Genomic DNA, 12021 nt, shown 5'->3' on the forward strand with positions numbered 1-12021 from the left:
AAGAAAAGAAAAGAAAAGAAAAGAAAAGAAAAGAAAAGAAAAGAAAAGAAAAGAAAAGAAAAGAAAAGAAAAGAAAAGAAAAGAAAAGAAAAGAAAAGGAACACACTTACTATTCCATGACAAGTACAATGTCATTTTTAGATTCAAAGGCATCATATAGCTGGATGAGGTTCACGTGATTCAGCTGGTTCATGACATTGATTTCATTTTTTACTTCATCCTGTAAAGAACCATGAGTATTGCTTCAGATGACTTTTTTCCTAAGAAAGCTATGTTTGAAGCAAATCTACATTACCTTCATGTTTTCTCTTGAGGCAACCAAACTCAGAGCTCCTGCAGCAGTAGATGTCAAGGCCATAGGAACTAACAGACTGAACTCAGAGCTTGAGTGGGGTGATAATAGTTTCAGTAATAAGATATTTACTGGAAAAGGAAGAGGAGAGCCCACATGGACAAGTGGCAGGCTCCCAGGGACGTAAAGGAAAAAGAGAAGCAGAGGAGGATTTTATTCAAACAGCTGTGGGTGTAAAAAATCAAGCTGAGAGGAGTCCAGGACCATCCTCAAAGGATGTCGCAGTCAGAGAAGAGAGACCTCCATTCAACCCAACTATTTTAGACATGCTGAATCATTCTCTGATGATGCCAGTTTCTCTCTATTCACCATAAAGGGATTTTTGGAGATCAGCTTAGCCACAGCTATATCTTAGCAACCCCATTTACCTGAGACAAATCCCACTCTTGAATGCCCTTAATGACACCGATGTCACACAAAGGATGTTTTGCATGCCTTTCCTGTGAAAGCCAGTCCCAGATGGCCAAGAGGTTTGTAAAACACCCCAGACTAATTCCTCTCATCTGTATTTGTGTTGATGTCAGGTAACCAAATCATGTCTTATCAGCATCCTCCCCACTGACATCAAGTCATTGCAGCAAAGGCTACAGTGTGCTTGGGATGGAACACAGGCCTGACAAATGTTTTTTTTTGTCACAGACATGACAAATATTTTTACCATTAAAGAAAACATTAATAGAATTAGCAACAGAAATAAAAAAAAATAATAATGTAAGATTTAAAAGCAGCAGAAAACACCCAAAAAATAGTACTTTGATGAGCTACTAGAAGTTTTGGAGGAAAAGGGAAATAGAACTGGAATTAATGGTATTCCAGCAGGTCCTATGAGTGTGATGGTTTGTGAGACACTTCTGGCCTTTTGTGTAGCTGAACTGTAACTGAAGAACAGTGTGTGATCCATTGGGGAACAAAAGACTAATATAATTTTCTACCAACCTTCTGTTTTGGACCTTGTGCTTTTATAATTTTGGCTGCCAGCTTGAGACCTGTTGCTTTCTCTTCACATTTGTGCACTTGTCCAAATCGCCCTCTAGAGAAAAGGAGAAACAAACATCATCCAGTGGTACAGGTGTCAACTCTGAGTGTGAACTATGCTGTAAAGAAGCATAAATTATCCTCTCCCTACTGGCTTTCATTTCAGCTGCTCTGTTGTTGCTATTTCATGGTATGGCTTGTACTTGCTACTACTCATTTAGGCACACTAACATCACACACTGTTCTATCTGGTACTACCCCATTTGTATGATTCACTATACTCACCTCATAACCTGCAATAACTAATCCCAGGAAGGTCAAGGATATTCTGTAAGGATAATGACTCAGTTCTGTGCACCATCTGCCCCTCTCCATCACATTGTTCTCCTCCATGGGAAGGTTGTGATTTCTTGATGAAACAAAGCTTTACCCAAGAGTACGCTGCTGCCATGAAAGTTACAATATCCCACTCCCCTAAATAATGTCAGCATGAGAGATAAGTAACTGTACAGCCTGTCAGATCAGCCCACTAATCTATCTGAAAACATGCACGTGTTTTCAGCAGTGAGATTCATGGAGAGGAAGACTACAATATGTGTCTACATACCACTGGCTGTAATTTGAGGTAAGGTATTTCAGTGTCCTAGGAGCCCTGTCATAAAGCCTAGGGGCATCTGGCTGGCCTAGAACAATGCCAAACACAGGCCAAGTCTGCTGGTGCCAAATAGTAAGCCAAAATCCGCTCACTTTGTAAAACCAGCCTCCCCTTTTCATCCCATTATAAAGCACTTTAGGAGCTCTGACTTTCATGGCTTCGGCTCTAGTGGGGCACGTTGCCTCACATTCACCTCCCAGGGTGCTTAACTGTAAATCCATGCCTTGTTTTCCAAGTTGATTTAGTTCACCTGACTTACCCTCCCAGAATTTCATCCTCATTGACATTGTAATAATTGCTGATCCCCACCCTTTTGGCTGAGACAATCCGGTGATCAAATGGTGCTGGTGGAGTAGGAATATCATCTAAAAATGACAAAACAGACAGAGAACATATCAGTGGTCATATGCAGTGCTTGCCTATCCCATATTTTAGATCCTCTTTTCCCCACATAAGTTCATTTAAGAACTGAACACACTTACTATATACTTTATAGATATGAAAAAGGGTTGTATTTCAGAAGCTCTGGCTCAGAAAAAGAGGTTGTTGCTGGGGACCTACGCTCTCAAGACAAGGACTCCTTTTTTAAGTTATCATCTTTCATACAACAGCTGGGAGAGGCAAAGTGAAGATCACTAGACTATGCCAATGTAGCTTCATGCTCACAAGGAGCCTCTGCAATTCAATCTGATCTCTGATTTTTAAAAATATTTTTTCCTCCTCAGGGACTGTTAATAGGTGAGTATGTACTGTAACTCTCCAGTGGGGTAGGAAGAGAAACAACTCTCCTGCAGCTAAAAGAGGCTATTTCTCAGCTTTTGTTGTGGAGAGTGAAGAATCCCCTTCTCAACTGATTGACAAAATGTGTCCTTGTCCACAGTGTGGTCATCACCTTTAAAGATCACATTTAGAGCTTGTGCACATGAGGGAATTTCACCCTGGCAGACAGCACTTGGGGTTTCCAGCATGGCTCAGGACACATGGTAACTGTCATGTGCTGCTCTGAAGAATTTCTGTCCTTAAAAAAAGATGGCAGGTAAAAGGTAAAGAGGGGCACAGAGAAGGAATGGTTCCCAACATTGCACTACATTAGCTACGGAGTTTTGACAGGTCTTACTGGGTGTTACTTTCTGGATCTACACAGACTGGACCTTTCTGCCATCATGATGTCAAAATCCCTGCTGGAGACCAGCCCTCCATGCCTAATTTGGAATTTTTGCAGGCTGTTGGGACTTCAATTTCATACCCACGTTGTTTTTCATTTGATTGATACTCCCAAGAGTGACCTTTGGCTGACCAAGGTGACACATACTTCTTCAACCATTTGGGAGGGCTACAGCCCCAGTGTTTCAATATGAGCTTTCTGGTTTGGAATGCCAGCTCCTTTTTGTGTGAGGTTTGTTGAGCAATTTTAAAACCATTCATTACTTCAGTGAAAATGATCAAAAACACAAACAAGAAACCCCATGACAGCATGTAGCTGGCAGGAACACTTTGGTCATTAATGTGGCAGTAGATTGTCCTTATTCACAGTCAATGTCCATTTTTCCAGGACACCAGCTGTGTACCTAGATTTTATTATTTTTTTTTTTGACAGTGCTAATAACTTACATGGTCAGGAAGTTAGTTCATGGTCAAGGAATTGTGAAAAGCTGGGGCTTCTGGAAGTTTGCCACCTACTTGGGATTCAGCAGAGTTTGAATTACATGACTGTAAGTATGGGTCTTTGCACGTTACTGAGACCCACAAAACACCAAGAAAACCTCTAACCTAAGGCAAAATTTGACTCTAACTACACAAACTCCATCAGCACCAGCATGTAAGTAACAGAAGAAAAAGTCTTTCTGAAAGCTCAGCTGAAAACATTACCAAACTTTGTGTAAGGAAATATTCCTTTAAAAATGCCAGGATGCTTTTCAAAACTATGTTTAAGTTTTTGCCTTCAAGATGTTCCCCATGACAGACCCTCTATTCTTCTTTTCGTGTAAACCAGAGGGGATTTCTCCCTATTCAAGAACAATTTCCTATTACAGATCAAAGATGCTCCAACAGAGACACTATAACCTTAACATCATCCATAACAATCTCCCAGAGCTCACAACAGTTTATGGATTTTAAAGTTTTAGTGTGCTATCTCCTGTTTTCTGCTACAAAAAACCTAGCACAAACCTGTAAGAAATGTTTCCCTCCTACACTCTTCCCCCCATTTCCCAAAGCAGATGAATTAATCTTGAGTCCTGTGTATGCACATGCACAAGCACATGGATAAACTTCCAAGGCTTTCAGGCCACCTCTTCACATGGCATAATTTCATATACAGGAATAGGCACTGAAATTCTCAAGATGGAAGTCTAATATTAGAAATCTCTGCCTCACCATGGTGAGCACTGCTTCAGAGTTAGGTGCCTGAGCACCATTTATCTGACTGTTCAACAGCATCACTCAGGCTTCCACATAAAAGTCTGTATTTCTTTACTTTGTAGCCTCCAGTTGTTCTCACTTCAGATAACGATGGTATGAATATCAGCAAGCTGGTTTTTCAGGCTATGTCCACACCATTGCAGATTCCCTGTTAACACACATTCTCAACACTTCCACAGGCTGACCAACTTTACCATACCTGATATAATTTCTCCCTCCACTCTATACTTAGGGATTTTAGCTCTTTTGTGAAAAGAAGAGGGAGAGAGGATAGTGTTAGTGGAGTAGTTGTGGCAGAAGCAAATTAATTTTGAATTATTTCTGACAGAGAAGAAGCTTCTAATATGAAAGCAAGCAGAATCATCCTCATCAGCTTAAGATGCAGTCCATGAAAAAACTGTTTCACATCAGAGTTATCATGCACACTTTTTCCCCCTACTAATTAGAATAATGAAATCATTCTCTTCCACAGATCTCTGTCTCTGTTCATCACTGTAATACCAGGGGAATCAAATGCTTTGCCTTTGGGATACTTCCTTTAAGAACTTTTTATAGTTTTACATATGCCATCAGCGTTTTCTGCAACTACTCTGCTCTTTTTGTTGTCGTCTTTGACTAGACCTTCATCATGCACTCGATGCTCACTGCTACCACTATGCTCAAACTGGCAGGTCTGCCCAGGGATTGAACTAGAATTTCCTGTACCTTTTTCGCAGCTTTTACACCTGCAAGGACAAAACATGGTATTAGTGCAGAGTACACTTAAAGCAGAGCAACCTTAGAAACATAGGTGAAAAAATGCTTACACAGATATTGCATTAAAATAACAATAAGCTATTTTGTTTCATGGTGCAAAATTAACTGGTTTAATATTCACATTGAGGAATAAAAATGGCTTAAATTAATCATGACAGCAAAATGTTTCTCAGTTATTGAAAACCTCATCTCAGTTCTTCCAAACTTGACATTAGGCTATCAATCTTGCCTTTAAATCAAGGGAAGAACACTGGAATTCTCCTTTGTTGGTACAGGTTCCTGAGAACTTAAACCTGTTTATCCCTGAGAGGCAGTATATTAAATCCAACAAATAAAGAATTGCAGTAAACAAATTTATTTGGTCAAGTGCCTGGGCAAATGTTCACATTTTTATGTTGTCCCTTAAGTTACTACATTTGCAGTAAGTTAATTACCAGTTGCCAGATGGCTTAATCTATTTTGCTGATGTTATGTGACATTTCAGTATATAAACATAACTATGGGAGAATTCTCCTCAGAGATAAAGAATAGCATAACATAATTTCCATGTTCTTAACATATTTCCCAAGCAAACAACTAGCATGCTGCTAGTACCATGTGTGGCAGATTGTTTGCCTGTCTTATTTAAGAGTATAATTTCACTTAGATCAGAGACATAAACTTTTGTATTGAGCTAAATTTTCCCTAATACTTAGATTAATCAGCCACTTTGACTTGAAGCTCGAAGTACACATTTTTCTGAAGCAAGGGTTTCTTCAGAATGTGTAGTTTGAGTCTCAGACCTTACCTTCCCTCTGGTACCTCTTCATCATCACTTTGTTCTGCCTCATCTTCCTTTTGGGAAGGAGCTGGTGGTTCCTCAGCACCTTTTTCACTCTTATCAGCATTTTCTTCCCCTTCATTCTCTTTCTCCTCTTGTTGTTCCTCAAGTGCATCTTCAGGCACCTGATGTTCCTTCTTCTCCTCCTCATCTGCTGGGGACTCACTCTCTATCTCCTGCACAGTTAGTTTTTCACAAGCATCATCAAAAGCATCTTCTTCCTGCTGCTTTTGTGGAGTGAAGGATTCCTGAAAAGAGTTTCTCCTATATTCATAATGACTTTCTAAAGACAAACTTTCTTTTTTCTCCTCTGACTCTTCAGTATGAAATTTGGGAGGATCCACTTCAAGCAGAACAGAACTTTCCCTCTTGGCATTTTCCTTGTTGAGCTTATCAACTTCTTCTTCCTGAGAGCAGGACTGACCCTGCTGGATGTCCCCATCTATAAGAGATTAGAAAGTAATCTGTCAGTGGTTTTCTTGTAGTCAGTAACAGTTTTAAAGTGGGGCTGCACACTTAGTGTAACTTCTGTTGAATTTTCAACTAGGTATTTGCTTTCCTCTCCCACTTTCAAGGTCAGTACAAGTGTCTCCTAAGCAAGAGCAGACTACTTGTTTCAAACTGTGATTTCATGGGTCTGATGTGCTTTCTTTAAGACACAGCATTAGAAAATGCTTTTCTTACTTGAAGTTATTGTCAGCCAAGTCAAGGTTAATAAACTCCTCATGCAAAACACCTTACTGAGCAGCTGGATACCTTGTGCTCACTAATGCTGATGAACACACATGTAGCCCAAACAACTTCACTGGAATTGCTCAGGAACTTCATGGCTATTTCTGTCTTATTTCTTAGGAACTAGAAGCTGATCAGAGAAAAAAAATAGACTAACCTGTCGAATCTGGTGGCTTCTTTTCTTTTGTTTCTGTTTCATTGAAATGTGACTTTTCTTTGATGACCTGTGCAGAAAGAAACTGACAGATTAGTCAATTTATAGAGTGTACATGTTGTGTTGGTCCTCATGGAATCGCAGCCTGATTTTTTTTTTTTTTAATATTTTTGTTTTGTTGTTTTTTTGTCAAATGCAAATACACTGTGTTCTAACTCACACATTTCCTATAAATAGTGGTCCTTATTTTAATCACTACAAGCCGATTGAATTGATACCAGTGCAAAGCAAGACAAATTATCTTGGTTGTAATCAGCATCAGTGTTGGCATAAAAACAACCTAGAAAAGATTAGGACTGAACCTCAGAGACTAAACCAGAGGCATCCAAGAATCAGCTGCTTCCCTGCCCTAGCTTTTGCTGTTAAAAACTAGGTTAAACCAAATCTCAGAATATTTAATATTCCAGTAAAATGTTCAGTAACAATCTTACTGATACTTACCAAAAAGTTCCTTGCTGTTTGATCAACATTTGGTAATGACTTCTTTAATGATTCAATGATTTATTAAGGGCTGACTGAGACCAGGAATTGGAGCGTACAAGCCCTAACTTCAGCTTCATACCCTTCTTTTACCTACATTTTACAATGTTGCAGTGACATCTAGAGGTGCATCATACCAATCCAGATCCTTATAAAACCTCTGTAATTACTGTTACCTTTATGGATATTAACTGCTGTTTCTATGCTGTGCGCTGGGTGTGTTTTTTCCTGGCCACTCCTAGACTTGTCAGTAGGTGACCGCAGCACAACATGGTATCTGCTGTTGCTTGGTGCATCTTTTTTCATCTTCTTCTTCTCACGATGCTATGAAACTGACACTGTCATTACTATTATTAGATCCACATGGTGTGAAAAATGTAGGGCTACCAGCTAAAGCAGTATTGTACATATCCCAACAAAATATACAGGTTCAGGCACTTAATTCTGATCATCTTAACCATGTGATCAGTCCCACAACTCTGGGTACCAACCAGTCCTAATACTAAACATTTGTTCTGGTAAGCCCTCCACATTTTTTTATGCTTTATTTTTTTATTTTAATTTCATCAGGCTAAATAGAAAATAGGCATTAAATCAAAGCAATGTGTATCCACTATAAACAGAGTTCAAGGGAAAGGAAATTCCATGAGAAGCCAAAAGAGTTGAAACAAACTGGATGTAACTGCATAGAGGGATTTCAACAGGACTTGTTCAGAAAATCTTCATCCACAAGGGACAAGGAAACTGTAATATGAGCATAAGACCTGAGACTGACAATTAGTTTGGATGCAGTTTGTCCCAGGAAGTTGCAGGCCACAAAATTAAAAGGGTCACAAACCAACGAGGTAAATACCGTTGAAATATAAATCAGAGCCTTGTTCCCATAGAGCTTAAATATAATGTAATGTTGCCAGAGGGAACACAGGGAATCTACCAATGCTCCAAAAGGCAGTAAAAAAATTTTAAAAAAAATAAATAAAATAAGGAAAAGCTGCAGACTTATTTATTCTGCACTGTGTTGGCAATTAGTAATGCACTCATGTTCCTGTAAGTATGTCAGCCTTTCTGTACCACTGAGGACATCAGCTCTGATCAAACACAGTCAGCTGAGCAAATAATGAAAGAAATGGCCTCCAAGCTCTTTGATGCATGAGGCCAGATTTCACTTCTGCATTCAGAATTAATTGCAGACACATGGTACTTCCAACTAAATATTGCTGTAGTTTGCAGGTGTGAAATACAGAAGCCAGCTTTTGAAATCCGTCTAGTGGAAGGAACACTGGACAGTGCTGAATACCTGAGACTGCCAGGGTATTACATAAATTACTGCCATGTTTATTCAAGCACCATTTCTGATCGCTGACATTCCACCAGAAGATGGGGAGCTCATTCTAATTTAAATTAAAGAAAAAAATCATAAAAATGAAATATTTACTGATATTCTTCAGAATCAATTTGCAATAAATATAGGGGCAAGAGTGCACTTGAGTAAGAAATACAAGTACAAGGACTAGATATTGAAATATTTGCAAACACGTGGGTAGTCTATGCATGAACAACCCAATATTCTCCATATTTTGCTGTTTGTATCAACGTGCGACTTCAACTTGTCAAACTTTGACTGGCAATAAAAACATGACCTTTTGCCCTTTATTTCTTCCCTCCAAAGGGTGGGGGCTTACCAGGTTTTCTGGAGCTGACAGAAGTCAATGTATCCTCCCCATCCCAGCCACAGGCAGTACAAAGACCTCCTTGTAGTTTCTCAGGGACATGTGATGACGTCCAGCCCCAGGCAGCTGAGCAGCTGCTCCGAGAGCCCACAATTCCCAAAAACCATCACACTCTTTGAAAATCTCATCTGAAAGGTGTGGTGGTTTGTTAAAGACATCTATCCCACCTAATTACTCTTCTTATCACTACTCTTCCCTCAATCTGTTAGAGCTTTCTTAAGGGGCTTTTTAACTTAATCTTTAATAATATTTTATTTATTTATGTATTATTCTTCTCAAGATTAGGTAACATGACTTTTTCCAGTCTGTATTTTCTAAAATTAAAGTAATCAATATTTCTTAGGAGAAAACATTTTTCCTCGTTCTTTAATGACTTGAATATGTAAAATTAGGTAAATGACACTAGAGTATTTTTCCTAGTTACACAAGCCAAAAGCTTCCAATGAATTTTACATTTTCAATTCACAAAAGGTTAAATATCAAAATTTGTGTTGTGACCCTGTAAAGTATATCACAGCAAAAAGGTGCCTGTATCTACACAATTTTGTATTGTGAATGTATTCAAAAATACTTTTTCTAAACTTAAACATATTCTTTCATAGAGTATTGCCAGACCCTAAGTAAAAAGACAGAATAAATGCCCAGGTGATGATAGAGAATAATGTGAGATAGTCCAGAGGCTGAAACTTCAGTACAGACCAAAAAAAAAGAAAAACATTTGGAAATTATTTACATTGACTTTAGAAACTTGCAGAAATCAAGCAAAAAGCAGTAATGTATATAAATATAATATAGTCTAATTGAAATTTCAAATGCAGCAAGAAATTAATGTCTTTTATAGACATCTGACTCCTTTTTAATGAGCTCTACATAGTTAAATTCCTTCTTTATACTGCAGCAGTCCTACCCTTGGAATGTTTTTTTTGCTAACTTTAAGGTTTTTTTATTCACCTAATAAAACTCTTTGATTCTTTTTTTCCTACTGCAAAAATTTTTGTAATGAGTGGCCTCATGAAGAAGCCCCAACCATTCAGTTAGAGGTCCTTTATCACTACATTTCATTTGATACCAAGACATTATCCTCAGTTTCCATCTGCCAATACAGAGACATAAACCTTTACATGTGCCTAAACCACATTTTAACTCTGTGTAACTTTCTCATATTCTTGATAGTTTGCAGAGCTGTATCATGGCAAGACAATCTGGTTTTGTGTAAGATCTGATCACCACTCATTTACCAAAATTAGTAAGTAATTTGAGATTTGCAATTAATGCATTTCCCTAACAGCCAGGACTCAGCCATGGTCTTTGCCACTAAGGGTGCTCCCAGTATCTCCTCACCAGTTCCCAGGAGAGTGCAGAACACAACACAGAGACCCTGGGATAATCACATGTGTGGTGATGTCTCCTGTGCCATCCATCAAAGCTGGAATCCATCCCTGTGAGCTGCCCCCCTCCCAGGGAGGCAAAGATTTAGTTTCAGGTAAGTGTTGTTCAAGTGAGAGGCACAGCTGTAAAGCCTGGGAAGAGTGGATTCCATCCTCTGCCTCAGGGGATGGGCCCTGTGAGCCCAGGAAGATTTGCCCCACCCTGGACCCTTGTGGGGTGGCAGCCCAGGGTGTTCTGATTCAGTTTGTGCCCCTGTGGTTTCTCCCTTGCTATGTTCCTATTAGACATAATTAACCTTAAACTCCACCCTGGTTCTGTCCCATGAAACCCAGCACCCTGCTTCCTTTGGGGGTCTCTGTCTCTGGATCTAAGATGGGCTTTTGTTCCTGTGTTGAATAAATGGTTTTCTGAGCAGAAGCCTGTCCCATTGAGCCCCAAGTCGGTCACAGGTAACTGTAGCCTCCCTGGACATGATCCTGCAGCCCCAGAACACTACACATCTCCACCTGCCCTTTCATGTTCCTCTTCAACACATACACCTTTCCCCACCCTAGCAATGCAAAATATTCAGTGAGAGTATTTTTGATAGAAACTTATAAATGCTAAAAGACACACACATGGGTATTCTGCTTTTATTGGCAGATGGTGCATTTGCTTCCATGTCATTATTTTTTTTTGGTACACTATAACGGATGGCACCTTCAGGCAAAGATTTTGACTCTTGCAAGATTTTTATAGAGCTCCTTGAACTAGATAAAGAAATCATTCTTCTGTAAAATCCAAGCTCAATCCACAAACATCTTCTAATCACACACAAAAAATAGCTCTGAACCATGAAAATCATGATCCCCCAGTACAAAATACAAGAGAAGTTCAATGTGACCTGCTGCTTTGAAAATACACAGGTAATAAGGTAACAACTTCTGCATGAAAAAAATCCCTCAGAACAACATCATCCTAGGGCTGAAGTTGAAAATCAGTGATGACAAAGCATTGTCCATTCCCCGCTAGAGTTTGCTGACTTCCCAGCCACTGCACTGGAGAAGCTGTGGCTGTCCTGTTTCAAATGGATGCTTCCATCTGCCAGGCCATTCTTCTCAAAATAGGGAATCTTAAAGTGAAGAGTACAATAGGCTTTCATGCAACCAGGCTCCTGACAAAGCCCATGGCCACCATGAGGGTGCAACAGGTTGCACTAACAGTGACAGGTTGATTCTAAACATCTTTACTTTTGTCTTGAGGTCTAGTCACTGTCACATAACACTCATTATCAGGCCTAAGAAGGGCTTTAGAGGTAGGCTTTTAACTCTAACTAACTAGTTTACTTTTAATATCTCTGGAATACATGGAGGCCTGTAGTAATCACCAACAAATCTGTGTCTACCAAGACACTCTAGAACCAGAGCACTCAGCATTACCTGGCTTTGACACCTGTCCTTTCATTGCATCTGGGAAATCAAATCAACCAGACACTGTTGTTTTTGAGTTTTTCATCTG

General features: G+C 39.4%; 1 protein-coding gene across 1 annotated transcript in view; it reads right to left on the bottom strand.

Moving 5' to 3' along the window:
* Positions 1 to 12021, bottom strand: part of MYLK4 (myosin light chain kinase family member 4) — a 33734-nt gene that overhangs the window by 14926 nt on the left and 6787 nt on the right. The window contains exons 2-7 of the mRNA XM_033519301.1: positions 6869 to 6950; positions 5947 to 6421; positions 5109 to 5128; positions 2242 to 2347; positions 1289 to 1382; positions 111 to 220 (exon numbers count right to left, since the gene is read on the bottom strand). Of these exons, the coding sequence (XP_033375192.1) occupies positions 111 to 220; positions 1289 to 1382; positions 2242 to 2347; positions 5109 to 5128; positions 5947 to 6421; positions 6869 to 6950 (887 nt within the window). The remainder of the gene's footprint in view (positions 1 to 110; positions 221 to 1288; positions 1383 to 2241; positions 2348 to 5108; positions 5129 to 5946; positions 6422 to 6868; positions 6951 to 12021) is intronic.

This window comes from Parus major, chromosome 2 (genome assembly GCF_001522545.3).
Source record: "Parus major isolate Abel chromosome 2, Parus_major1.1, whole genome shotgun sequence".
Taxonomy (NCBI): domain Eukaryota; kingdom Metazoa; phylum Chordata; class Aves; order Passeriformes; family Paridae; genus Parus; species Parus major.